At 43.2% G+C, this 26,799-nt stretch overlaps 1 protein-coding gene across 8 annotated transcripts in view; it reads left to right on the top strand.

Annotated features, from left to right (window-relative positions):
• The window catches only part of RHBDD1 (rhomboid domain containing 1), a 301,363-nt gene that overhangs the window by 98,657 nt on the left and 175,907 nt on the right, over window positions 1-26,799 (top strand). For all 8 annotated transcript variants that reach the window (XM_069213514.1, XM_069213507.1, XM_069213508.1 and 5 more), the window contains one exon: window positions 23,598-23,730. In XM_069213514.1, coding sequence (XP_069069615.1) covers window positions 23,598-23,730 — 133 coding nt within the window. The remainder of the gene's footprint in view (window positions 1-23,597; window positions 23,731-26,799) is intronic.

Here is a 26,799-nt window from a genome sequence, read left to right as displayed (position 1 = left end):
TTCAAGTTTGAATGTTGGCATCCAAATTAATAAGTAGAAGAGAGCGCCATCTGGCTAAAGCCTTGAGAGGTTTCTAAACTTCAACAAAAATGGCCCTCCACAAATTTTATCTCACGTAAGGTCCCTAAAATTTGTTTGAAAGGTCAATTTTAAGCCCACTGATGCTGCTTCAGGGAGTGGAAGGAAGGTGTGAAATACATTTCTTCCAACAGTACCTCCAACTCCACCTATTCTCCTGTGGCCAAATCTATTACGCCTATTCAGACAAATGAGACCTTGAAAAATGAAAGAGAGATCACGAAACCCAAGCTTGGTTACACTCATAATGAAGTCCTTTTGAGGTCCCATATGACAGAGAACTTCTCTGAGGTATTGTACTTTAAACCCCCAAAGTTAGGGAAGAAAAAGTCAAAAACCTGTCCCTTAAATGGCTCAAATGTTTTTAGAAGTTTTTTAAAACTTTCCAGTGTTGAAAGAACTAAGTTTCATGGATCTGCTCTTGGTTGGATTCAGAATGGTAAAGGAAGTGAAGTGACAAAAGTTCAGTCTAATTACCGTATGGTGGCATCTGTTGTCATGGAAGCAGGAGAAGAATTAAGCTTTTATGGCTTAGAGCTTTGCGAAGATCCTGACAACCCAGAAGAGAGAAATTCAGTTGGCAACTTACAAGCCACACCATTTCTTACAAAACATGGAGGTCTCACTTTCACAAAGACAGATCTTCCTCATCTTTCCAGAATACTGTCTTAAAAGGGTAGCAAGACCACTATGACACAATGATTACCTGAACTGAAAAATTACAACTTCAATACAAAATGTACAAAATGACCTTTTGATGATGGTCTGATCTACCTGCTATTTTCCTCAAGTACAAATACCAGGCCTTTGCATGCACAGGTCAGTCAGGGGATTGTAAATGGGGAAATTAGCATCTCACATCCTCAAAATTTCTTATTTCGGAGCATCCAAGTCTATAAGGTTCTTCTTAATTAAAATTTGTATGAATCTATTTTCGAAAAATTATTCAGTCTTGATGCTTCAAGAATCTTGGCTGCAGGAATGCCCTACCTTATTAAAGGGTTTACTGTTTGTGCAAAAAATGCTGATTTGTTCCAATCAAGGACACCCTTCTGGTGGCCAGCTTATTCTACTATCAATTCTTTGTGGTGAAAAGGGGTCACATTCTAGAAACTACTTTTAATTGATTGCAACTGTGTTTAATTGAATTGTTCAGTCCCTCAAGCGATCAGCACTCTTTAGTTTGTTTGAATGTTAATATCCCTTCTACAGTACTATTGTTTGAAGAGAAATTAATAAACTAGATTGTGACCTGGCAGACATGTGCTCTTGCTTTCCAACCTTGTTATTTATCTTGGCAGGTGAACTTAATCTGAAATTTCAGCTCTTTGTTTGGTGATTTTCTGCACAATCAAATGAAATTGTTTGAGTTTCCTAATGTGACATCCACAGAAGGAAATAGCTCATTCAGAACTAACCAGGTGTTGTAAATTTTAGTGCAGCATAACTTACTCAATCTTAATGGTCATTTCTCTAGCAAGATCCCTGCTGCTACTACCTTTAGGTATGATAAGTCCTCGAGCCCTATTGATTAATCATTTATTTTATTAGATAAGTTTAAATAATTTAGACTTTGAGATGGTTGATTTGGGAGTAAGTGAACATTTATCTATGGCGATATCTCTTAGGGGCCAATAAATATAAAGTTTAAACCAATTATAGAATTAGGGTCTCAATTGTAGAAGAGAACCTACAAGCATTATTCAGGAAAGAAATATTGATAAATCCTTCATAGATTCTTGTGAGATAAGGGAGTTAAATTATGCAATCAGTTCGTAGGAATAGTGTTGCTCTGTTTGAAGGCAATCTACAATCTTCAAAACAGTTTAATTGCTAAAAAATGAGTTCTTCCTTAGGAGGTTTTGCCCAATACAATCAAGCTCAATGAAGGAATTTGAAAAGGGTGCATCATAAAATAGCTAATAGAACAAGTGACGAAGATAGGCACATTTTTAACACTTTGAGAAAGAAATATCTTGCTGCTACAAAAAACAAGAGGTTATAGTGAATTTTACAGGTCCAAAATGCAAGAAGCGATAACAAATGGTAGTAAAAAACATTTTGGCACCTGAGTAACACAGAGCTTCTGGTCTCATCAGGCAGTTTGAAGGTCCAAGTTTCAGCAGCCCAGTGGGCAGCTTTCATTACTGGACTATATAAAGGTAATTCTAAATTAACAGTGTGTAAGCCTTATGCTGCTTATTTGTGGAGTAGGTACTTGATGTGTTGCATGAAACTGATTTTTTTTGGGGGGATAATCATTAATATGAAATCTTCCTGGGGGTTGTCCGGATAGTCAACTGTCCGTTATATTTAGGGCAGATCCTCTTTGGTGGGCCATTATATTAAGCCCGTTTTAAAAATAGGTGTCATCCATAGGGATGATCCCTAACTCGTGACAGGGTACAATTATCAAGATGATTCATAAGAAAGGCAGGTGGCTGGAACTCACCAATTACAGATTAATCTCCCTGTTTGAAACTATGTTGAAGATCTATGAACAAACACAACTCACAAGACTTGGGAATTGGGCCTTTAGTGCTGGTATTATTCCTAGTAACGGTGGATTTAGGAAAAAATAATTCTGCTGTGAATCACTGCATGGGCTCTGGACAGTGGTGAGGCGATCAGTTGCTAAGGTTGGCGAATTATGCTGCTGTTTGTTTTACCTTAATGCATCATGGAGTAAATTACTGAATTGTTGTTAGAAATTGGGTCTCTAGTAGATGGAGATATGCACCCAGTCCAGGTAGGGGCCACAAACCTAATCAAGGTAAGTCAGTTACACACCATAAATAAACCTGTGCTCACCCTGGGGTAGCTTGGCACAGTGCAGGAAGGCTCAACTTAGGAGGCAATGTGTAATGTATTTGTGCAACACGTGAAACAGTAATACAGTGGAAAAATGCACCACAAAAAAACTCTGTACCAAGTTTAAAAACAAAAAAGAGTATATTTGTAAAGCCACTGATACTACAGCAACCATTTCTGTGTCTCCTAACAAGAAGGCACCTTAAGTATCTGTAAATACATTATCTACGATTGTTAACCACTTCAGGGTCACTCCTACGGATGGAATTATCGCATCACAAGCCAACTACTATGTCTCAAGCACTAGCCCCTCTTTTAAGTCAGGTGTTGACTTCTCATCCCAAACAGGATAATTGAAATGCTCCACATGATAAATCTCCAGAAAGACTACTTTTTTTTTTTAAATGTGTTTTTATTATTTATTATCACACAACAAAATTACACAAGTGAAAGCTGTCAATAAGAATAACATTTGCAACAGGTTCGTTCATCACATCACCATAGACGGCTTATGTACCATGACTGGGCTATGCTGTACTTCGCCCACTTCCGCGCCACTGCCAGAGAGAACGTGTTGCCACGGGCTGGAGCAGGGGGGGGGAATAGTCCTGACTGGACATCATATTAAAGCATCCTGTTGCATTGAAAAGAAAGAGAAAAGAAAGAAAGAGAAAGAGGGGAAATACTGTGGAGGGGAGATAAAGGCCGGGGGGGGCCCCCAAGACGGAGGAAACGGGGGCAGAGGAGGAAAGGAAGACACGCGCGCGAGCATTGGGTCATGCGTCCCTTTGTGTGCTGGTGTTATTGCTAGTTGGTTACCGCCTGCTAGGTTATACGGTTTCATGTTGTCTCCCCCAGCTCCTGTCCGCCTTCCTCTATTTGACATTCTGATTCGAGCCTGATGAATGGTGGTTGCGCGCTATCACTGGGGGTACAGCTATTTAGGACTATAAAATGCAGATTTTAATGTTCGTTGGGGGGATCGTTCAGGGCGGGCGTTCGTCATCTTTTCTTTCTATTATTGCTACGAAAGAGTTCCAGGTGTCAAGACCTTTGACCAGAACACCCTTTGTTGATAGGAGCTGCAGCGTGTCGGCTTCGGCCCTGGCCCAACGCCGCAGCTCCGATCGCCATTGTTCAATGCTCGGCGCGACTGGTGCCTTCCAGTGCATGGCTATGAGGCGTCTGTACAACACCAGTGCCAGCGCTATGCATCTTAGGGTTTGTTTCCGTCTTTTAAGGCTTGGACCTACACCCAGCAAACACAGCTCCGGGGTGGGGGACATTTCAACAGCTGTCCAATCAACAAGCAGTACTATTATGTCTTCCCATACTTTCCGGATTGGGGGGCATTCCCAGGTCATGTGGTAAAAGGTGGCTTCGGGGGTGGCGCATCTAGGGCATGTTTGCTTTGAGTGGGGGAAAATACGGGTTATTCGGTGAGGTGATAAATATGTTTGATGTAAATAATTAAACTGGGTATAGCGAAAACGCGGGTTGCGTGATACTTCTTTTGTCATTGTCAACGCCTGATTCCAAGCGGGTTGTGGTAGAGGCTCTGCTAGCACTGCATCCCACTTGTTCTTTGATTGTACTTGTTTATCTTCAGCGCAAGAAGTTAAGATTATGTATGCTCTTGACACATTTATTGAATCTTCTATGCTACCTAGCAACTCATGCAATCTAGGGGAGATATTTGGTTCTGAGTTTTCATTGCCCCAGCAAAACCTTAGTGTCTGGCGTACAGCTCCATATGCTATAAAGCTTCCGCGCCCCAGTTCATATTTATCAATTAGTGTATTGAAAGTTAGGAGGCGTCCTTCACTATAGATGTCGCCGATGGTGCGTATTCCCTTTTCTGACCAACTGTTCAGGCCAACTCTAGCTGCTATGTTGGCTATTTTCGAGATGGCCAAAAATGGAAGCCTGGGGGAATATTGTGGTGTTTTATTGTTCATGATCACATGGTGGCCCCATATCCAGTGCGCAATTTTCAGTAGTATGTTGCGTGGGTGTTTGGGGGATTCGCGATTCATCAAGTATTGTATTAAGCCCCTGTTCCCCAAAGACGAGTGGATCATCTGTGATTCAGCTCCGTCTGGACGGCTTAGCCAGGATGAGATCCATTGTAACTGGGAAGCTGCGTAGTACATTTCGAATCTAGGCGCTCCCATTCCACCCATTGTTAGTGGGTGGTGTAATTTCGTTAGTGCCACTCGCCGTCTGCCGTTGCCCCATATGAGATTTATTAATAGGCTATTCAGAGGTTTAAAGAAAGAGGCTGGGAGAGTCAGTGGGAGGGCCATGAAGAAGTACAACAATCGGGGCAGGATCACCATCTTCGCTATGGCTACTCTGCCCAATGGTGATAGAGGGAGTGAGCACCAGAAGGGCAGGGAGCCTCTAATGGATCGAATCGCCTGCCCCAAGTTGCCGTCCCTGAGATCTCGTGCGTCGTGATATATGTTTACACCCAAGTATTTGAAAGTGGTGTAACACCATTTCAGTTCGCCAGGGTTGGAGGATAATCTGTGTGCTTCAGGGACAGGACACATAGGGAATATGCACGACTTAGACCAATTTACCTTGAGTCCGGCCAACGTGCCAAACCTGTGCAGTAACTTCAGCACTTCAGGTAGGGATTTTTGGTGATCTCGTAAGAAAATAAGTGCATCGTCTGCATATAGCGACACTATACGGTGTGTGTGGTCGTCTCGGATGCCCCATGCAGGGGCTGCCGCTCGTAGGTGAGCTGCTAAGGGTTCGATTGCGAGGGCGAATAAAAGCGGGGATAATGGGCAGCCCTGCCTGGTTCCTCTCTCTATTTTAAACGGTTGCGAAATCGTGTCGCCCGTTTTGACTCTTGCAGAAGGGTTAGTGTAGAGTACCTCTATCCATCTGATAAATGTTCGACCGAAGCCCATACGGCGCAACGTCTCCATCAAGAAGGGCCAACCCAGCGTGTCGAATGCTTTTTCTATGTCCAGTGATACTGCCACTTGAGCATAGTCATCCGTTCGTGAGTTCGCCATAAGGCGCAATAAGTTTCGGATATTGCTAAATGTGCTCCGGCCAGGTATAAATCCAGCCTGGTCGTGGTGTATCAGGTCCGGCATACATGGGAGCAAACGGTTGGCTAGCAGTTTACCGAGTAGCTTACAGTCTGTGTTCAGTAGTGATAGTGGTCTATATGAACGTACATCCAATGGGTCTCTCCCCGGCTTAGGTAGCACTGCTATCAGCGCTTCACGGCATGTGTCTGGTAGTTGTCCACGCTCTAGCGCCTCCGTCAGCATCTCTAGATATGGGGTTAGTGTTTGAGTCGGGAACATGCTATAGTATTCAATAGGCAGTCCATCGTTGCCTGGTGCTTTGCCATGCGGCAATTGTTTTAGGGCCTGCTGTATCTCATTAATATCAATTGGTCTTTCCAGGTCTGCAACCTGAGCGGTCGTTAGTTGTTTCAGCTCGATATCAGTAAAAAACTCGCTCAGTGATGTTTCGGGTGGGGGGACGGGAGCTTTGTATAGTGTGCTGTAATACTCCTTAAAGGCTAGGTTGATATCGGCCTGTGCATTTACTATTAGTCCTGTTTCTAATCGGATGGCTCCTATGGGGGATTTCCGGCCACCATTGTGTATGAGCCATGACAGTAATTTACCCGATCTGTCACCCTCTGCGTGGTTACGAGCTATGTAGTGTCGATGATCAAACAGACCTAGTCGTCTATCAGCTTCGTGCCATTGTGCGCGCTTTCCAGCTAGTTCTGTGTGTGTAATCTCGCCCCTGGCGAAGTCTTTCTCGAAAGAATGTACTTCCTTTTCTAAGTTACTAAGCTCACGTGCTAGTGTTTGACGCGCGCCGACTGTTGCTGAGATGCATGTTCCTCGTATGACTGCCTTATGTGCGTCCCATTCTGTTGATCTAGAGCCCGTTGTCCCCTTGTTTTGGATGAAGTAAGAGGATATGTGTATGGCTAATTCATCTCGGAAAGGGGGGTCTTGTAGCAATCGGGACTGGAGGCGCCAAGTTGGGATGCATGTGCGCGGGCTGCCCCATCTGAAATGAGCGATGAGAGGGGAGTGATCTGAGATTACCCTAGCGGTGTAATCAGCGCTAGTGATCTTGTGGGTGATGTCTTGGGAGATGAGGATAAGGTCTATGCGAGTGTGGAGGAGGTGTACTGGGGAGTAGTATGAGTATTCGCGATCATGGGGGTGTATATGCCTCCAGGTATCTATGAGACGGTGGTCTACCATCCATTGACGCAGCATCTGCGAATTTTTGATTGCTTGGGAGGCTGCTATGGGGGGGTGTGATCTATCCGTATCTATATGTGGAACGCAGTTCATATCCCCGCCCCAGATACATGTAGAGGGTAGGTCGTTTGAGAAGTGTGAGATTGTTTTGTGTAGGAATTCACTTTGTCCGATGTTCGGGACGTACAGTCCGTTCAGTGTTACTGGTTCCCCATCTAAGTGGCCTGTTAAATGTATGTATCTGCCCTCTATGTCAGAAACGCCGCGCCGCACAGTGTACGGGACCCCCGGGGCTATCCATATCAAAACCCCTCTTGCGTATGATGAATTTCCCGATCCGTGGACCTGCCCGCCCCACTTTCTTTCCAACCAGGGAATATCTACAGGGGTAATGTGCGTTTCTTGGAGAATGGCTATATGAATATTGTGACGCTTTAGGTGCGCGTGTATCCTATTGCGCTTTCTTATGCCCGCCATACCCTTAACATTCCACGTCATTATATTATATGTTGGTTCCTTTTTTGTCATGTTAAGTTAGGTTGTTGCACACCTATTTTTTTGTACAGTTGGGTCAATCCCGTGACGCGTCCAGAGACTGCTGTTAGTCTAGTGCGCGCTGCCCACCCACGTCTCCCCTCCGCCACCAGCGCCCGCCCGCCAGCCCCCCCAGTCCTACAAAACAACATTATCATAAGAGAATAATAAAAATGAGAGCAAAAAAAATAATAGGCAAAAGGATATTTCGGGTAAAGCCCGGAGATAAACATAATGGCACAACTGGTGCCTAAACTGCAAACTGCGAAGTTAAGTTCCATTCGGGAGTGACTTGGTAGTCGGAGAGCGTGGTTTTGGTATAGCCGGGCGGGAACCGACCCGTCTCCAGGATAATTTTGTCCCTGCTCGGTCCAAATTGTAAGTACAACCGCTTTGGTTACCCTGTTAGTCCCAGTCAAGGAAGCTAGCGGCCAGTTCCCATCCCAAAGAAACCACCAAGCACCGCTCCAGGCCGCATAAGGGCGGAAGGTCGCGTGTCCCAACGCCGGACTCGTGTCTGTGGCGCAGTTCATATTCCCTCACGAGGTCTAGAGATCATCCGCAACGCGCGGTGTAAGGTCAGGGCCGGCCAGTAGGAAGGAGGAGGATGCACTTGATTCCCCTCCTGGGGATCCGCTGTCTGTAGCATCTGTGTCACTTCGGGTTTTGGATTGTGGTCGAGTGAAGGAGCTAGTTTCCCTTAATATTTGAGCTTGCTCTGATTCCATTTGCGATTTCGTTGGGCGCAATGTGGTCTTGCTTTGTTTTTTTTTCCTCCTGGAGCTGGGTGTTATCCAGTCCTCAGTTGTTGTCTTTTCCGTTGGCGGGCTGATCAAACCTTTAGCGTGAATCCAAGTCCATGCATCCTCTGGGGTAGGGAATATGAGCGTTTTCTCATCTATGGTGATACGCAGGCGGGCTGGGAACATGAGAGAATAAGTTATATTATTTTGTCGCAAGATTTGTTTGATCTTTACAAAGGTTGCTCTTCTACGTTGTACTTCCAGCGTATAGTCCGGGTATGCAGATATGTTATTATTTTCCAAGCTGATTTGACTGGAAGATCTAAAGTGTTGAAGAACAGAATCTCTTTCTCTGTGGTTAAGAAATCTAGCTATCATGGGTCGGGGTGGCGCTCTAGGCCGAGGGGGTCTGCCCGGTATTCTGTGGGCTCTCTCTATCATTGGTGATTTTGTGGCATCCTGAGTTTTCATTATTTCTTTCAGCCAGTTTTCTAAGAAATCCTCGGCTTTGGGTAGTTCCAATCGTTCTGGGATGCCAATGAATCTGATATTGTTACGTCTTGAGCGCCCCTCTGCTTCTTCAGCTCGGCGTTGTAGCTGTGCCAACTCAGTTTCCATCTGTTTGAATTTGCTTTTCATGTCTTTCATTTCCGGGTGAACCGTTTCTAGCGACAGTTCAGCATTATGCACTCTGTCAGACAGTTTGCGGTGGTCAGCTCGGAGTAGGGAGACCTCCAGCACTGCGGCATCAATTTTCCCTTCTAGCGAAGTTTTGGTTTCCATAATTGCCTGCATAATTTTATCAAATTGCTGGGAGTGTGCGCGTAGCGTCTCGCTCAGTTGAAGTTGCGTTGCCTTTTGCATGTCCAGTTGGCCCATGGAGGGGGGGGTATCTCCCTCCGCAGAAGTCCCTGTTTTGGAATGCTTAGGCTTGACCATTGTGACCACTATGCGACCGGGGAGAATTAGGCCGTGTGAAATCAGCTATGTGTACTGGTGGGGCGAAGCAGAGCCACGCACGTCAAAGTGGGTGATTTTAGCGTTATCAGTGGTCCAGGCGTGGTTGCTTATTTTCAGGGATATTAGGAGTTAGTATGTTAATTTGTTGACTGAGGCCCTCCTCGTTGCAAGGCAGAGAGCTGAATGCCACTGGCCTGGTACAGGTGCGTTGGGTTTTTCACTTATTTGCTTGTGGCTTGATACTTTGGTGACCCAACGTGGTTGTTTTATGTGCGTTTAATTTATTCTGTGCCAGCGCTCACAATCTACTTGCTTCAATTTCTTTATCTTCTTCCTGTTTTTGTTTTTTTCATTCTTTTTTTTTTTCTCTTTTTTATTTCTTTTTTCCTTTATTCTGATTTTATTGGCTTCTCCTCTCTTTTTTATTTATGTATTTGTATTTTATTTTTTGTAAATTTTTTCCTTCTTCCTTTCTTTCCCGTTCCTCCGCCTCTGCTTCCTACTTTTTTATCTTCTGTGCTGGGTGCTGGTGCTTGAGGGTCGTGGTCGCTGGCCCAGTGCCCTGCACGGGAGGAGAGGCCGAAGGTCCCCCCAGCCGGTCCGGTACACTCCACCAAAGGCACGCCGGGGCCCCCACTCCACCCGGGCACGCGTCCACCGGCCGCCTCCACAGATCAAGGGCGGAGTGCCAGGGCGAGCCAGACGCCCGTTCCCGGCGCCGACACGTCCAAGGCCCGACCCCGCAAGGAAACACCACCCAGTGCTCCCGCCGCAGCGTCACCGCACGACGCTGCTACCAGTTCTTGGTAGGGGGGCCACGTGGAGCTGTAGGGATGCTAAGCCATATCAGGGGGGGCTCGCTCACTGCCGCGCGCCCCCCGTGTTTCTTGTTGCTCCGATGGAGCGCGGCCGAACCGGAAGCCGCGGCGTCCCCCAGGCCGCGCCCCAGCCAGCAGGCCCGCTCCCAGGGCCCACCGCAGTCCAGGCCCAACAGCCCTCGACCCCCCCGGCGATCCCACGGGGAAGCCGAACGGGGCGACCCGACTGCCGTGCTCACGTCTCGCCGGCCGCGGGAGGGCCGCCTCACCTCCCGATCCACAGCACCAGGCGCGTCTTGCTTCCTCGAATCCAGCAGTTGATCACGGGGCCATCCGCAGCTACTTTTGTGTCCTTGAGGGCTGCCCCCGGCACTGGGGGGGTAGCCTCAGCATTTTATGGCCGACTGGGAACCAGGGACCAGGATATTCGGCAAGAAGGAGGGCCGCGAGCGGAGCTCTTTTCTCAAGCGTCCGCTCCGGCCGCCATCTTGGCCACGCCCTCCAGAAAGACTACTCCTAAATAAAATGTTCCATATCATCCTTTAGCTAGCGTATAATACCCATTTTTCCCACAGATGAAATAAACACCTGGTATGGTGGGGTCTTGACCAGCTAACATAAAGGTACAATCCCTCTTAAACAAAACACGTCAGCATTTAATAGTGTCTACAAATGTTGCGTCAGTTTTTGATTTAGGGCTATATATACACAACTTCTCTACATGTTGCCAATCTAAGGCAAATGGTACTTGGCTCCCTGCTAATGAGTGAGTTTCTTCTTCTCCCCCCAACTATGTGGTACTACTCCTTTTTCTACCTTTCCTTTAATTGTTCTTCTTCTATCTTCATGTTGTGCAATAAATTCCTTTTCTACTGGGGTAAGAATACAGGTCAGTTTGTTTATATGCGCATAGACTACCAAATGCCAATGTGGGTTCAAATAATCTTCCCACTGTGTCAATGTTTTTAGCCTTGGCAATTCTGCTCAAATGTTTCATGATGAGGACAATTGAAAAAACAAGATCAGATTTCAAGTTATAATACTGGAAATACTCCTACTGATACAAAAGAGTCAGCAACAAACTCATGCTACTACAAACATCTTATGTCAAGGAAATACTATGATAAGTGATTCCCTCTCTAACTGATGATGACAACTGGGTGCAGACATAGCAATCTTTAACTTCCATGGTATTTACATATTCATTTAACAATTTGTAATATACATTTGTAGACAGTTCACCTCTGGAACCATCTGCTTATAAATCTTTCTCATTAAACAAAGAATTTGTATTTACTATTGGGCTTGTAGAACTCTAGGTACTTATTGATTTGACCTTCTCTGTACGATGAGCAACAATATAATTATTATAACCATCACAACTAATACGCCTACGCATATGTACTTATACGTACCACTTTTGTTCCTGTATAACTCCATGAATTCTCAAATTTCAGGCCAAAAATTCAAAATCAAAGATGTAAAAAGGCAAAAACGCAAATTGCAGCAGCAAAAATATCAACGGTTTCTCTCAGTCCTTCTTTATTTGTGAGCAAAGCAGACATAAAAAACTAAACTAAAACAAAACTTTTTTTTTCCAAAGTTAGTTGCGCAAATCGTCTTGAACTATAACGTTCATCAAGTTTTGTCTAGCAAATATTCAAAAGTCTTCTACTAAAGTTCAAATGTCTTTACCAAGTGCGCAGATGAAAACACACCAATAAGCACATCCAGGGTATAATGTCTCAGTTTATCAAGTGCCAACAACATTTCAAAGTTCAATTCTTCTACAAGAACAAATTCAAGAATGCTCAACTGAATATGTATTGTTAACACAAAATGTTGTAAATTCCATCGCCCAGTCATTTTCTGCAAAATATGTTTATTCAGGTGCTGCGTACTTTTAACTAGGAACTCTTTACCTTTGATCTCCGAGCTACTGGTTTATCAGTGTCATTGTCGCTCCAACCAGATTCTTCAGTTTCTTCTGGAATCATTGGGGGCACTTGCACTACTGACACTGCTTTCTCATTCAGCCATTTGTCTCTGGGTACAGCTCTTTTTGCTACAGCACTAGATCCTTCGTCAGCATCTGAGATTTGCAGAGCAAATTGTTTCTATCTTGACCCGTCTGTACCATCAACTGCTATTGACTCATTCAGACCCTCCTGAGACCACAATTGTGCTGTATCAGCCACTTGCACATACCCAACAGCTTGAGTAACCCGACCCTTCCGAATCACTGTAACCGACCATTCAGAGACAGGCGCTGTATCCTCAAGAGGACCTGGAACTTTGCGAGTGTGGCTAACATGTACCCATTTAGGGAGACCAGTGCACTTTACAGCCATTGCAGTAACCAAGACAACCTGGTGTGGCCCCTTCCAGCGCAGTTCTAAGTAGGACTTCCTCACGTGCTTTCAGATCATTACCCAGTCCCCTGGGCACAAGTCATGACAGAGATCCTGCTGTGGCTGGACTGTAACTTGTCCAGGCTGATGACATACTGAATGAGCCACTTCAGCTAGTCATTGCAATAATCTAGTACCATGTCACCTGTAATGTTCACAAGCGCATTTGCTGGTACAGCTGGCAATCTCATGGCATGCCTAGTGATGAGTTTATGTGGGGACAAACCAGTTTTTCTGTCTGAAGTACTCTGCAACTCATCAAAACAAGAGGCAATGCATCAGGCCATTTCAATGAGGTAGAAGCACATACTTTTGCCAATCTGGACTTCAAAGTTCTGTTAACGTGTTCCATCATTCCAGAAGCTTCAGGCCTGTAACTGCTATGTAGTCTTTGCTCAACTTTTAATGCCGCACATAATAATTTCAGGGCTTCGCTATTGAAGTGTGCCCCTCAGTCTGAATCTAAAGAAGTCAGAAAGCCGCACCTTGGAATCAGCTTTCTAAGCAACATCTTTGCTACTTTAAGACTATTGTTTCTCCTGGTCTGGTAAGCCTCAACCCAACGAGAAAGGATACAGACACAATAACCAAGATGTATCTCCATCCATTGTATGCGGGAATCTCAATAAAATCGAGCTGCATTGTGTTGAAAGGTTCTCCTGATCTACCTATGTGACTCAGTGTTACTGCTGTATGTTTGCTTACATTCATCTTTTGGCACATGACTCATCTGTGAAGTAGAGCTTCTGCCATCAATTTGAATCTGGGGTTGAAACAGGTTTGTCTGAATGTCTTAATCATATCATTGAACCAATATGAGATGGATCATGGTAAAGCCTGGCCATGGGTGGTAACAGATTATTAGGAATCAAAACTCTTTCATCACTTGAAACACAAACATCATCATTATCTCTTTTGACACAACCTGCTCTAACCCAACATTGCTGTTCTTCCTCTGACACCTCTTCCTGCAATCTCTTAACTTCCTGCCAGGTGTCTGTAACAGTTAACAGAAGACTGTAACATGTGTCGTCATTTAACTCATTGGAGTACTTCCCATTAAAGGCAATAAAATTCAAGGCACACTATATTGCAACCTCATCAGAGAGTTACATAATCAATGGCTTTGCGGTGTGCAGAGAATTTGTCTCCATTGCGAATTGGTGAACCTAATGAGGTCATAAACCCTCACTGAAACCATAACTCTCCAAAGTCGTGAATATCACTACAGCCATACTATCAGTGAAAATTGTTACCTTCAGCTGTTCAGAAACACAGCATGCTCTTGTAAGAGCAACTAATTCAGCTACTTGGACAGAAAAGACTCCTTGAAGCCAGGAGGCTTCGACCACACATGATACCATTCAAACCGCATAACCAGCTCTCAGGATACTACCATTGTCTCTTAAACAGGAGCCATCAACAAATGTTACATAATCATTTTCAGGTAAGGGAAAGTCTTGAATATCTTGTCTTGGCTTGGTGCATAGTTCAGTAACATCTAGAAAGTAATGCCCAATTTAATCAGCACAATCATCATTTGCATGTTTATCATTCACTGGAATAGGCATCAAATTTGCTGGATTCAGGGTATTTCAGCATATACGATTTACATTATGTGAGGCGAGTATTATTTGTTCATAGCTGGTCAGACATGCTCTAGTAAAGTTTAGTGTGGGTTGCATAGCAAGTAGCATCCAAGAAGACTTGCAGGACCTGGATAACACACCACAAGCTGATGCTTCTCTTCAATTGAACCTATATGTACGGGGACAGATTCTGTTACTGGGTTGGACAGTAGTTTTTTCCTGAAAGTGGCAAGTTTGGTACTTCTACTGTTCTGACAGTAGAGCATGTGGCACCTCTGTCAACCAGAAATGACACACGGTGACCTATTACATCACCATCTACATATGGACCACATTGATTCACTTCTAAATTAGCACCTAGCATACATTCCTCTTCTTCTTTTGTGCAGTTTAACTGAAAAATGTCTGAAAAATCATCATCACTCAGATCAATTAAGGGAAACTGTGATGCAAACTGATTCCCATTGACATTTGTAACCTAACTTAAATCCTGTTGGGACACATTTGTCTGTTGTTGGGATATCAGAGCTTGTGGAACTTGCATCTGCTGTCTGTGGGACACATTTGCATTCTGCATTCACGGTCTCTGAACTCTCTGCATTTGAACCTGATTATTGCCTTGTGCTTTTACAATTCCATTATTCTGTACCTGAATATTTGCACCACTGATTGCACACTCCCTCCTCCAGCCGTGACATGGAGTGGTTCTTTTCAATGCCTGGACATCAACAACTCCATTCTGATCTACAGGAATTCCATGTCCTCTACCTTGCGGCTTGTAACAATTATCTTGCATCACCTGAGTTCCACTGGTATTCCCCACAAACTGTTGATTCTTAATAGCTTTCTGTGCAGCTTTCATTTACATCACTTTCTCCTTCAATTTTGTTCTGCTCCAGTTCATCACTGCAGTGTTTTGCATACGGCATGATTTCATCCATCGGTTTTTTCTATTAACAAATAAATGCTGCTGAATCATGTTACTTATGCCTGGCTTCAATCCCTGAACAAATCTATACACAAAAGGACTCATATCTTTTGATTCCATAGCTTCAGTACTACTGAAATGTTTATAAGCCTGCAATAATCTCTCATAATAGGAGTATAGCGACTCCTTAGATTCCTGAGTCGTCCTGTCAATCCTCAGCCAATCAGTGTCCTTAGGGGTCACCTTATTTTTCAAAAAGCCAACTACCTTCTGGTACTTTTTCATCTCTTCTTCAGCCGACCCATTTGTCACTGGATCTCTTGGAGGCTCACTGTCAGGCCAATCGACGGCAACCTTACCCTTAGTCCGCAAGTCACTTGGAACCACAATGTAAAACAAAGTATTCATATCTTCCGACAGGCATTTTGAAAATTTCACAAACCTTTCTGTTTGCTTATACGATTGAACTGGTTTCTCCTTCAATTTTGGGTAATCATTTGTGAATGACAAAATATCACTCCTACTCCAAGGTACATGAACATATCCACCACCAGGAATTTCTCTCATGAGAAGCATCTCTGCACTTCCTTCAACTTGATCTACTCCTGCCGGAGGCAAATCCATTTTCGTTTTTTTATGATCTGTTTTCTTGGTCCATCTTCCGTCCCACTTGTCTAAGGCTCCCCATTTCTGAATGTATGTGATCATTTTCCTAATCTGCATTCTCATTCAAGGAGGTCTCATTTTTAAAGTAGGCCTGTCAGCAAGGTTTACTCTGAAATTCCTCTTCAAGGGTTTTGATTTCTCCAAATCAACATCATATCCACGGCTCGAAAATCCCACTGACCATTCGCATTGGTGAGTCTTATTTGATCAGGTCGAGCTATTTTTAATACTTACTCCTCCCTTCTGCACTGAACAGGTGTTCTGTTCAGTTGAAAAGTGGAGGGGCAATAAATGATGCCTTTAAATCTTGTTCTTATGTCACATTTGCTCTGTGTTCACAGACAGAGGTCAAAAGTCAGTTTTTCTTACAATTCATTTTCCTTCTGACTGCAGAGTTCCATGACTTTGTAAGGTTAACTGTGTGACCTGCTGCTTAGAATGTAAAATAAAAGGATTTAGGGTGTCAGGTGTTTCCTGACACACAACATTTAAATGATTAAGTCAACTGTGCAAACATTTCAAAATATATTTCAGTAGTTGTGAAAGTCCTTTTTCTATATTTCTGTGTGATGAAAAATATTTTAATAGGATGAAAACAAATCAGAATACTTTACATGTTGATGTGCTAAGGATATGTTTTATGAAACCCAAATTTCACAGATTCTTATTACACTATAGTTTTATCAGTAAAGCTGCAAGTAAGTGGAGAGGTCTTGGACATTGCTTGGACAGTTACTGTGTGTGGATGACAATCTGTTACCACATCATGGTTTTGTAATATATTTAATAAAATTGAGTGTTTAAACAAAGGTGAAACACTCCTGCCCTGATGTCAATGTTGTTAGTAGACTAAAAGAAGCCCTGGGTTATGTGGGCTAGACCTCATGGGTATGTGGGCTAGATTCTTGTGACGCATGCAGCAAACATTAGTCTACTTAATCAAACAAAAGAGGTTTTTTTGTACTGCACAAATGCTGAGGTCACATATTTGGTGCAATCATATGTGAGAATTATTTAAAAAAAGGCAACTCTGTGAACTATTTGCCTAGGTTCACACAATTTGAGACCCGTTTACTGGTCAACTACATTACATTTAGGTCGAGTAGATTATTATACCCGTCTTTGTGCCTACCGGGTAGTAAGGCACTGGGCCAGGCTGCACCAGACCCTGCTTTCACTCTAAACACTTGCACATATACAATTGTTGTACTGCTCAGATGTGCGGCGCTTTTCACCCTTACTACCCTTTTGTGCTTTCTCTATGCTTAGATTATTTAAGGAACTCGACTTGCAGGTCTAGTAACATTTTTATGATTTTTCGAACCCTGACATCGCTGAGCTAATTCAGCTAGTCTGTCTTAAACTTGACCTGCACGTTTTGTAATGTCTTTGCATGGAAACTGCAATTTATCTTCAGTATAAATATCTAAAAGAACTGTGTCTACATTTCCAAGTATCATCTCATTTAATTCTAATTTGGATATGGGTGTATCCAATGGTCTATCTCCTTGTGTGGTGTTTTATATTCTGGCATTGGAACTCGCTTCTCCTGCTGCACCTGCAGGACTCAAATTATTCAGTCACTCTTTCAATTGCTGGACAGTAAAGCCTTGCAAACTTATTGGATTACTCTGTAACATTTCTGTTCTTGACAGACATGCAATTGATTAATTTGAGGTACTTGCACTAGACATGTCTTCTGGAGTGTTAAAGGGTAACCTTCTATTCAGAATACTGTAGTGAATTTGATTAAGAGGTTTTGATCTGGGCACAAAATAAGGGGAAGATGTTTGAGGAAACCTCACATCAGGAGTAAATCCTGTCTGACATCATTAAAGTTGGATCTAAATCCATGTAGGTGTCAATGGTCTCAGAGGGGAATTACTTCTCTCCATTTCTGAATCACTTGGGCTTACAAATCCCTGTGCACTTGTCATTGAACAACCATTTGGAACAACTGAGATTTTTGCTGACTATCCCTTCTTGCTTCTGCAACTGTTCTTATTGCTTTCTTCATTCTATTCTTGTACTTATCTCTCTGTTTGTGATGAGCCATATGCTCCTAAGTATTAGGTGCTTCAAATTGTGGGGGTCTCAGAGGCAGTTTCGTCTCATAAATTAAGGCCTCAAGTTCTCAATGATTCTTAAATGTAATGTTTCATAGTGAGGAAATGTTAATGCACCTCCTTTCTCAGTAATCCTATGCCACTGCTCAAGCCACAAACATGCATGAAGACTTTTTTCAGACAACACATAACGACCTGGAGAATCTTCGGGTGGTTTCTCTATGCTCTCTCTAACCGGGATAAATAACTCTCCTTTCAATAACTCTTGAAAGCTTAGAAGAACTTAATTTTCAATCAAATTCAGTAATTCACAAATGTACTTTTCGTTTGAATCCGGAAGTAATTCTGTGATGAAGCCCCGTAATACCAGCACGGAGTCAGACTAACTGACCTATACCAGCACTACTTACGATGGCATCATTCTTACTCCGCGCAGCAACTCACTCTTCTTTGCAACTGTCTCTCACACAATTGCTTTTCACGCAAACCTAATGCAAAATATTGCGAGCCAAAAACCAACAACCTGTCTGCTCACTACAGGATAGGGTTTCCAAACACTTCAAAACAGTATGGAAATATACTCTTCGCCCAAGCTGTCACAATTACACATTGAATGAGATTCGACCAGCAATTTTCACTCCGGTTGACACAGATCCTCCATACGGGCTCAGGATTCACTTGATATCAACCAACCCTCATTTGCTCAAGGAGAACTATTGGCACTGTCAACAACACCTTACGACAAGTGCCATACACTACATACAATAAATTATCCGTCTTCTACACTTGTGCTTCATCCCGGGTTCTTAGGCCACAGTGGACCCGTTCAACAACAACAACTGCATAACATTTTAGCACCACAACCACACAAGTGCGGAAACTCTGCAAAACACTTCCCAACTTCACCGTAATCTTAGCCAATGCAGTGCAAGTGCACACTCTTTTAATACTCGCACATCCACTCTCAGCAGAGGAGCGACGCTGGATCTTCATCAATCTTCAGAACAAACCATGGGACAGACACTTTAGGGGTGGGCAATTAGCATGAAAAAATCTTGAGGATCCCTAACGGTATGCCTAACTATGTCTCCCCCCTTGAGGGAGAAACCACTACACTGCTACCAAGATCTGTTGAAACATTTCCCTACTTAGAATTATGCTTTAAACAAGGTCAATGAATATTTGCACCCTGCATAAGGGAGTGGAGACATAGGCATCAAACTTCACAACAAATCAATTTAGAATGTAGTGTGATCTCATAGGTCATACAAGGAAAACTCCAGTCTGAAAAAGTTAAAGGGTTTTATTACAAGCTCAGACTCAAAGTCATGGAGACAGTTCTCAAAATAGAATTATAAAGATAAAAAATCACCAGGGGTTTACCAAGGCGAAGAAAGATATTTAGACAAACTAACATCAGAAGAACTAAACATTCAACTATGAAAATACAAAACATAAACAAAATAATCTAGTGAGTAGAAACCACGCTTTGTTCAGTTCTTTTAAGCATTAAGACAATTTAAAAGTTGTCTAAGCTTAGCTAGGGTAGGGCAAAGGAAAACCCTGTAGATTAGCGAGTGAGAAGTTAAAACGTGCTGGACTAAACACAAGTGGGCAAAAAGTTAAAAGGAAAAGTACAAAAAGAATTTGAAAAAATGACATCTGGGGCAAACTGTAAGTAACTAAAGTAGGTAAAAGGTAGACAAAAAAGGGAAGACGTCAGCATGTCAGAAGCTTTGTCAAGTGACTTCTTCTTGGGGTCAGGGGGAAAGTCCAAAAACGCAGAAAAGCATTTGGAATAAAGGGTGGGGTAGAGAGGACTACACTTCTCAGAGTCCAAGGGTCCAGCAAGAAGAATGAGGGACAAGAGGGTAAGGAGGAGAATGTTTAAGTGTCCAAAGTCCAACTGGGGAACAGTATATCAAAGTCCATAGTGCAAGATGATTCGCTCATCCCTCACTCAACATGATGTGTGAGATATGATTATCCGATCACAGTCAGTCATGCGACATGGAACTGCAACATCAGTGAAGACTCCCATCACCAACATGTAGAAGTCATCCATCGTAGCTCATCTGTGCGGGTTGAAACAATTGTATACTATTGTATACCTAGTACATTCCACAGTTCCTGAATGTACTGGGCTCAAGGTTTATTTCTCAGACTCCCTATGTGTAAAACAACAGGGCATCTATTACCAAGCTAGCATCTCATGGGAATGAAGTCTGAAAAGAATGAAACGTTAGCAAGAATGACTAATCATTTCTCTGCTCAGTCAGGAAACGGGCCATGCAGGCCTCACTTAGGCTAAGCAAAGTGGATTAAAATGGTACATTATTTTATACAAAAATAAGGCACATATACCATTTACATTATTAAGTAATTGTTAAAAAGCTTTGTAAGTGTTCAAGTTACAGTACATTTAAAATAGAATAACTGTTAATACAGTGCTTTAACTATGGTGCAGGAGTACAATTTAGCATGTAGCATTTCAAACATTCCTCTAAAAACATTTTTGTTTGAATGCACCCTATTAATTAATATCGTGAAGAATTACCTAGAACTGTCTTAATTTGTTATACATGAAGTTGTAGGGAAAAACCACGACTGTTTAGTTTAGTAACCCACACTGAATGCACATTAATATAGATTTTCAGTGCACCACTTTACAATCAATCTATTAGTATTAGTAACAATATACAAAGATTGTCACATATAGATGATTACTGTACCGTAGAAAATAGCAATAACATTTCTGCTACATCAAGGGCCAGCATTTCCCCGACATTAGAGGTTTACAAAACGTATGACAAAACGAAACAAACATTGACACAGCCAAAAGTCTGCATCCTAAGTCAGACCTAGTGGCTTTTCCATTGGTTGTTATCCCTCTCTATTGCTCTGTAGGGCCTAGGCCATCAAGTCAGTTTCTCATACTGTTGACATAATAGTGACTGTTTATGAAGCATGCTTCACACACCAAACTGTTTATTAAAATGTATCTATAAGGTGTTATTATTACTCAGGCCAGTCATACTAATGTTGGCAAACTCAGAAAGAGAAAGCAATGAGTGAGCCCTGCAAACATTGAATCTCTGAACTGCAAGTTTCACACAGATCCAATATTGGAGCAATTAACCTAGTTTAGCCGGAATATAAATCAAGAGGCCCCCACAACCTACTAAATAGGGGAAATATAATGAAGCTCTTAAAAAGTAATGCGCCATTGGTGCACTTAACTAGTGCGGGTATGCAAACCATAGCGTTTCCCTCTCCTTCTCTATGCAGACGATGCCCTTTAAATATCCAAAACCAGAGTGGGGCTACAACGGCTCTTGGGTAAACTGCACAAATGAACAAAACACAATGGGCTTTCCAGCAATCCTAAGAAAACCAGAACAATGATAATGGGTAGAAACCCAAAGAATCCAGGTCAGTGGTACCTTAGTGACCTCCATATTAAAACTTCAGTGGAATACATGTCCCTGGGAATAATTGTTGACAACCGCGCAGTCTTCCCTCACAAGGAGTCCATAAAATCAAAAGCAGCTTCTTTACTTCATAGGTTCCTAAAGCTTTCAAAAAAACTCTTAGGAGCCTTGCTTGAACTTTTAAAGAAAGTGATTCGTGCTACGTTGCTGCCCACCCTAGCATACGTTTTAGAGGATGTGTTTGGAAGAGGGTCTAACCTATTTGATAAACCCTTAGCATCTATAGAAGCTTTTTTTCCTTCCAAAACATACTTCCCCAGCACAACTCCGCCTGGAGCTCGGCCTGTCTAATCAAATTCTGGGTTGATAAGGGGTCTTTCTCAAAACCTGCTTTAAGTCACGCTCTTCAAAGGTTGACTCACTGGAAAGCTATCTGTGGCTACAAATAAGTACAGGCAGTAAGTCCAGCTCAGATTGTTTTTTTTCAATTGTATTGAACTTACAGGCAGCCACGTTATAGGCAGCCACCATCACTTTCACAACTTTTTAAAGGTTAATCACCAAAGTGGTGTGCCAGAATTCGCATCTGGCAGACAAACAAAAGTTAGTTCTTCATGCACATGCTTGGACCTTTCTAAATAATTACCACAACCCGGGTCTGCAACCAATTTTATGTGTTTGTATGTCAAAACAAGTTAAACAACAGCTCATTCAATTAGGTTGTGTGGTCTGCCAACCCTTGATTCTATACCTGCTAGGATAAGGAAAAGTACCAATTCACTCTGCAGTCTTTGTCAATCTTATAGTGAAACATTTGCCCATATTGTCTGCATCTTTCCAGTTCTTTTGCCAGAACGGTGTTTATTACTAAAACAACTATTCGGCTACTGAACATACCCTCCTGCAGACCTGCATTAATGACCTTCCTCAAAGCAGAGAACCCAGTAGTGACAGAGAGACTTCTGAAATGTATGCAGTCAATTGAAAAACTTCTGAGCGCTGACGTTTCCTGTGAATGAGTGCACATTTTTGTGATTTTATTGGGAATCTGCAGGACAGTGGCGGCCGGCAGCTTTAGGAGGGAGGGGGGCGGGCAGGACACACACACACACACACACACTCATTCTTTCACACACAGACACGCACGGACATCCATTAACAACACTCATAACATTCAAACATGCACGCATGCACCAAACATTCATTTTAAAACATCACACACACTCATTCTTTCACACACAGACACGCACGCACATTCATTAACAACATTCATACCATTCAAACATGCACGCATGCACCAAAGATTGAATTTGAAACATCACACACATACACACACACACACACTTACCTTCGGCCTCCAGGTCCCTGGAGGGTTGGGACTGCTGCCTTCCCTCATTGGCTGAGGGAAGGCAGCAGTCTCAGCCTCGTCACAGAGTGGGATGGGGTCAGTGAGACTGCTGACCCCACCCCACTCTGTGACGAAGTGTCACTGATTGACAATCGCCCTGGGCGCTTCAGGGCTTAAACTGAAGCGCCCAGGGAGAGTGTCAATAGGTGACGGTTTCCTCGTCACCCAGGGGAGGGCCTCAAGGCACCTTTGCTGGGCTGAGGAGGTCACGCTCATAGGAGCTGTGATCTTCTCAGCCCAGCAAAGTTCAGCTCAGGCAGCCAGGAGTCTGCGCAAATCGCGCATATCTGCTCCTGGCTGCCTGACCTGAACATAAAGAGTGTCTGTCAGGTTGACCTTTGTTCAGCCTTACAGACACTCTTCATGGGGGGCAAAAGGTGAGGGGGCGTGGCACCTCTGCCCTAAAGGACGGGCCACCACTGCCGCAGGATCCCTCTCTTATCTTTCTTCTCTTTTGCTGCTATTTATAATTGTTTGTTGAACACAATTAGGTCCCTTTAACATCATTAGAGACGAATTGGAGGATCAGTTGCTTAGATCCATCGACCTATAAACTGCCAAGAAATCTCTTTATTTTACCAGTGATGAATTGGAGAATAAACTTTAGCCCGCAATGAAGTTCCGATTGTTTCACTCTCTTTTCATATCGTTTTTCTTCACAATCAAACTATGATTTTTATATATTTTTTGTTTCTAATCCAAATTAATGGTAACAATATTTGCATCTTCTCTTGTGTGTATGGTTTTAAATAACGAAGTAATAATAAGCGTGACTTTACAATTAACCTATTCAGCAAATTTAACGATAACACACATAGAACATACAATGAGAATACTCAATGGTGTGATTGTTTCTGATGTTCCCAGTGTTAATCTACTTATTCTAACTTTGCAGGTGTTTTGTTTGCTTTGAAAGTTCTTAACACCCATTATCATCCCGGCGGGAACTCACATGTAATGGGATTAACAATTTCTAACAGATATGCCTGCTGGGTGGAGCTGGTGTTAATCCACGTGCTTTCTCCGGGGTAAGTGTTGGTTATAATCGGTTTACATTAAAATATAATGTGGATACGGGGTAAGATGAGTTACACACTACACAGCAGACCGCCCAAAAAGGAAACCTTTCGGCAAATATCACAGATTTAAACCTAGAAATAACCAATCTCTTCTTTTCCCACCAAGTCTGGAAAACATTTCTGAAAATATTACCTCATTCTCCCTTTTTAATTACCACCATGTTGTAATATCTATCTACATTCCTCGCGCTCTGCAATGATAAGGAAGGTGGAAGTGTGGCTAAACAATGCTACCTGTTGTGACATTGGGCACAGGCTCATCTCCTTTTCTCGCACAAAATGCACTTCTAAGCCTGGGGTTTCCATGTTTTTTTGTCTCTCTGTTAGAACAGAAGCTCCGTCAAATTTAGGTAAGGTGTTAGCCAAGACCTTTGTATTTTACAATTATATATAATGTACTTTCCTTTTATACAAGATGAGGCAATGGGTCATTCCACTTCAGCCAGTGCTGAACACATCTGCACACAAAATAGTACCCTGGGACTGCTATGCAAATGTGTCTTTCTGATGCCAAAAGATATTTTTGCTTCTAGTAATTCGTTCATATATTGCCATGGGTCTAACAGTTTCTCCAGCAATATGATGTTACAATTTTTTTTTACAAAAAAGGCATTGACAAGACCGAAAGCTGGCAGCGAACACAGGAGATACTGGCTTTGCCAGTGCTTGTTGATTATTTGTATGCATAAATACCAGAGCTTGCACACATCTTAATTGATCCAGCTATTGAGCGCTCTGTACCTTAGTTCTTGTAATTCATTTAGTGAAATAAAATTGCTCATATAAGTGTGTAGAGTGCAATGTTTAATCTGTTAGAAATGCGAGTTGCAGTCGTGATGCTCTTTAGAGTGCACAGTTAAAAGTCTGTGCCCTCAAAACTGCCGCCTTCGTTCAGGTACTGCAGAAAAGCCTCAAAAGATGTTAAGTTTCTGTGTGATGTGGCCCTTTTTGCACGGTTATCCCCAAACTTTTCACATTCTTCCTCCTATTTTTTCGGATCGGTTTTTGCTGGTTTATTGTCTCTGCGCACTTTACCTCTGTTGATCAGTGCCAAAGTGCAAGTGCTGTCTATGTAAATTGTATTGGTGATTGGTTTATCCATGATTGGCATATATGATTTTCTAGTAAGTCCTTAGTAAAGTGCAGTAGAGATGTCCAGGGCCTGTAAATCAAATGCTACTAGTGGGCCTGCAGGACTGATTGTGCCACCCAAATTAGTAACCCTGTGAACATATCTCTGACCTGCCACTGCAGTATCTGTGTGTGCAGTTGTAAACTGACAATTCGACCTGGCAAGTGTACCCACTGTTGTGCCATGGGCTGACGTGGCACGGGCGGGAAAGCCGGCTTGGACGCGGTTGGGGCCGTGGTTCGTTTCCTGGCAGCGAGGCTCGCTGAGGCCCTTTTTTCCGCCTCATTTCACACGAGGTCCTAGATTGGGCATCGGGCCTCGGGGAGTTCAGGGCGCGGTGCGCCCTCGGATTTCAGAGTGGGCACCCCTCACTTTCCTGGTGACTGACTTTTCTTTTGGACTTCTTTTCTCTGTCTTCTTTCCTCTTTCTTTTTCTTTCTTCTTTTCTTCTTTCCCTTTTTTTCAAGTAGGGGCCATATTCTTCTTTCTCCCAGTATGCCTTTCTTTCTGTCTCTTTCCCTGCATGCATTAGGTTCCCTTTCTACAATGGCGTCCTCATCTATTTCCTTCTATAGTCCTTTCCCAATCCAACGTGGCATCTTTTGCCTTTCCTGTATGTCACTTGCTGTTTTGGGGTATTTAAGGAGTGGGATTTTTGTTCGCCTTGAGCTGCAACACTTCCTTTGGTGGTGACCACACTACGGTTGTGTTTTCTTGTGTTTCCAGCCTTTTTTCCTTTGGTCGTTCCAGTTTCCTTCCAGTTATAATTTTTAATCGGAAGTCTTACATTTTCTTGTGCTTTTTCTTCTGTTCCAGGGAGTTCCAGTCATAGAGGTTTTTTCCCTTTGAGTTTTTCCTTTGGGACTCCTTGTGGAGGGCACAGACTGCCTTTTGACGTACCATTGTCAGCAGCACTGTGGCTACCAGAAAGGGCCGCCCTAACCTTGGTCAGAGCAGGACCTACAAAAATCAAGATCATCCTTCAGTTCCAGTTGGACAAAACCATAAGCGATGAGTAAACCGTGACATCCACATGCCAGGCCCAAACCTTCCCTTTTTGTACATGGAAGGCACCCCTAAGGTAGGCTCTAGGTAGCACCAGGAGGCAGGGTGCAATGTATGTTAAAGGTGGGACATATAGATGTGTTTTGCATTTCCTAACAGTGAAATACTGCCAATTCGGTTTTCACTGTTGCAAGGCCTCTCTCTCTCATAGGTTAACATGGGGACTGCCTTTAAATATCCTTAAAGTGCAGTTTCCCGTGGGGACAAGATAGAGATATCGAGTTTGGGGTCTCTGAACTCACAATTTAAAAATACATCTTTTCGTAAAGTAGTTTTTAAATTGTCTGTTTGAAAATTCCACTGTTAGAAAGTGGGCATTTTCTTGCTTAAACCATTCTGTGCCTCTGCCTGCTTGTGTATTCCACGTCTGGGTCAGACAGACAGTTGGGCTGTTGTGAATTCCTTCTAGACAGTGACACAAAGGGAACTGGGGTGTAGCTTGCATCTGGGTTAGAGTGGAGGGAGTAGTGGTCACTTACACCGGAAAGGGCTGTGCCTGATCTAACACAATGCAGTCTCCGACCCCCTGGTTTGTGTCTGGGGCCAGGCCTGGGCAAGGCAGGATCTTGTCAACAACAGAGACTTTTCTTTGAAATTTGCCTACTTCAAAGGCAGAAAGGAGTATAAGTAGTGGACCCAAAACCCCAGACTTTTAGAACACTTCTGGATCAAGAGGAACCTCTGTCAAGGAGAAGAGCTGGAGGAGGAGTACTGACCCTTTGCTGTGTGTGCTTTGCTGGGTTGGCCTGCAGTTGCTGCTTCTGTCTTTAAGATGGCAAAGACTGGACTTTGCTATTTATCATGCTTGTGCAGTTTCTCCA

This window comes from Pleurodeles waltl, chromosome 11, assembly GCF_031143425.1.
Source record: "Pleurodeles waltl isolate 20211129_DDA chromosome 11, aPleWal1.hap1.20221129, whole genome shotgun sequence".
In the NCBI taxonomy this organism is placed as follows: domain Eukaryota; kingdom Metazoa; phylum Chordata; class Amphibia; order Caudata; family Salamandridae; genus Pleurodeles; species Pleurodeles waltl.
The sequence above is the reverse complement of the archived record's forward strand: the minus strand, read 5'-3'. Positions and strand labels throughout refer to the sequence as shown.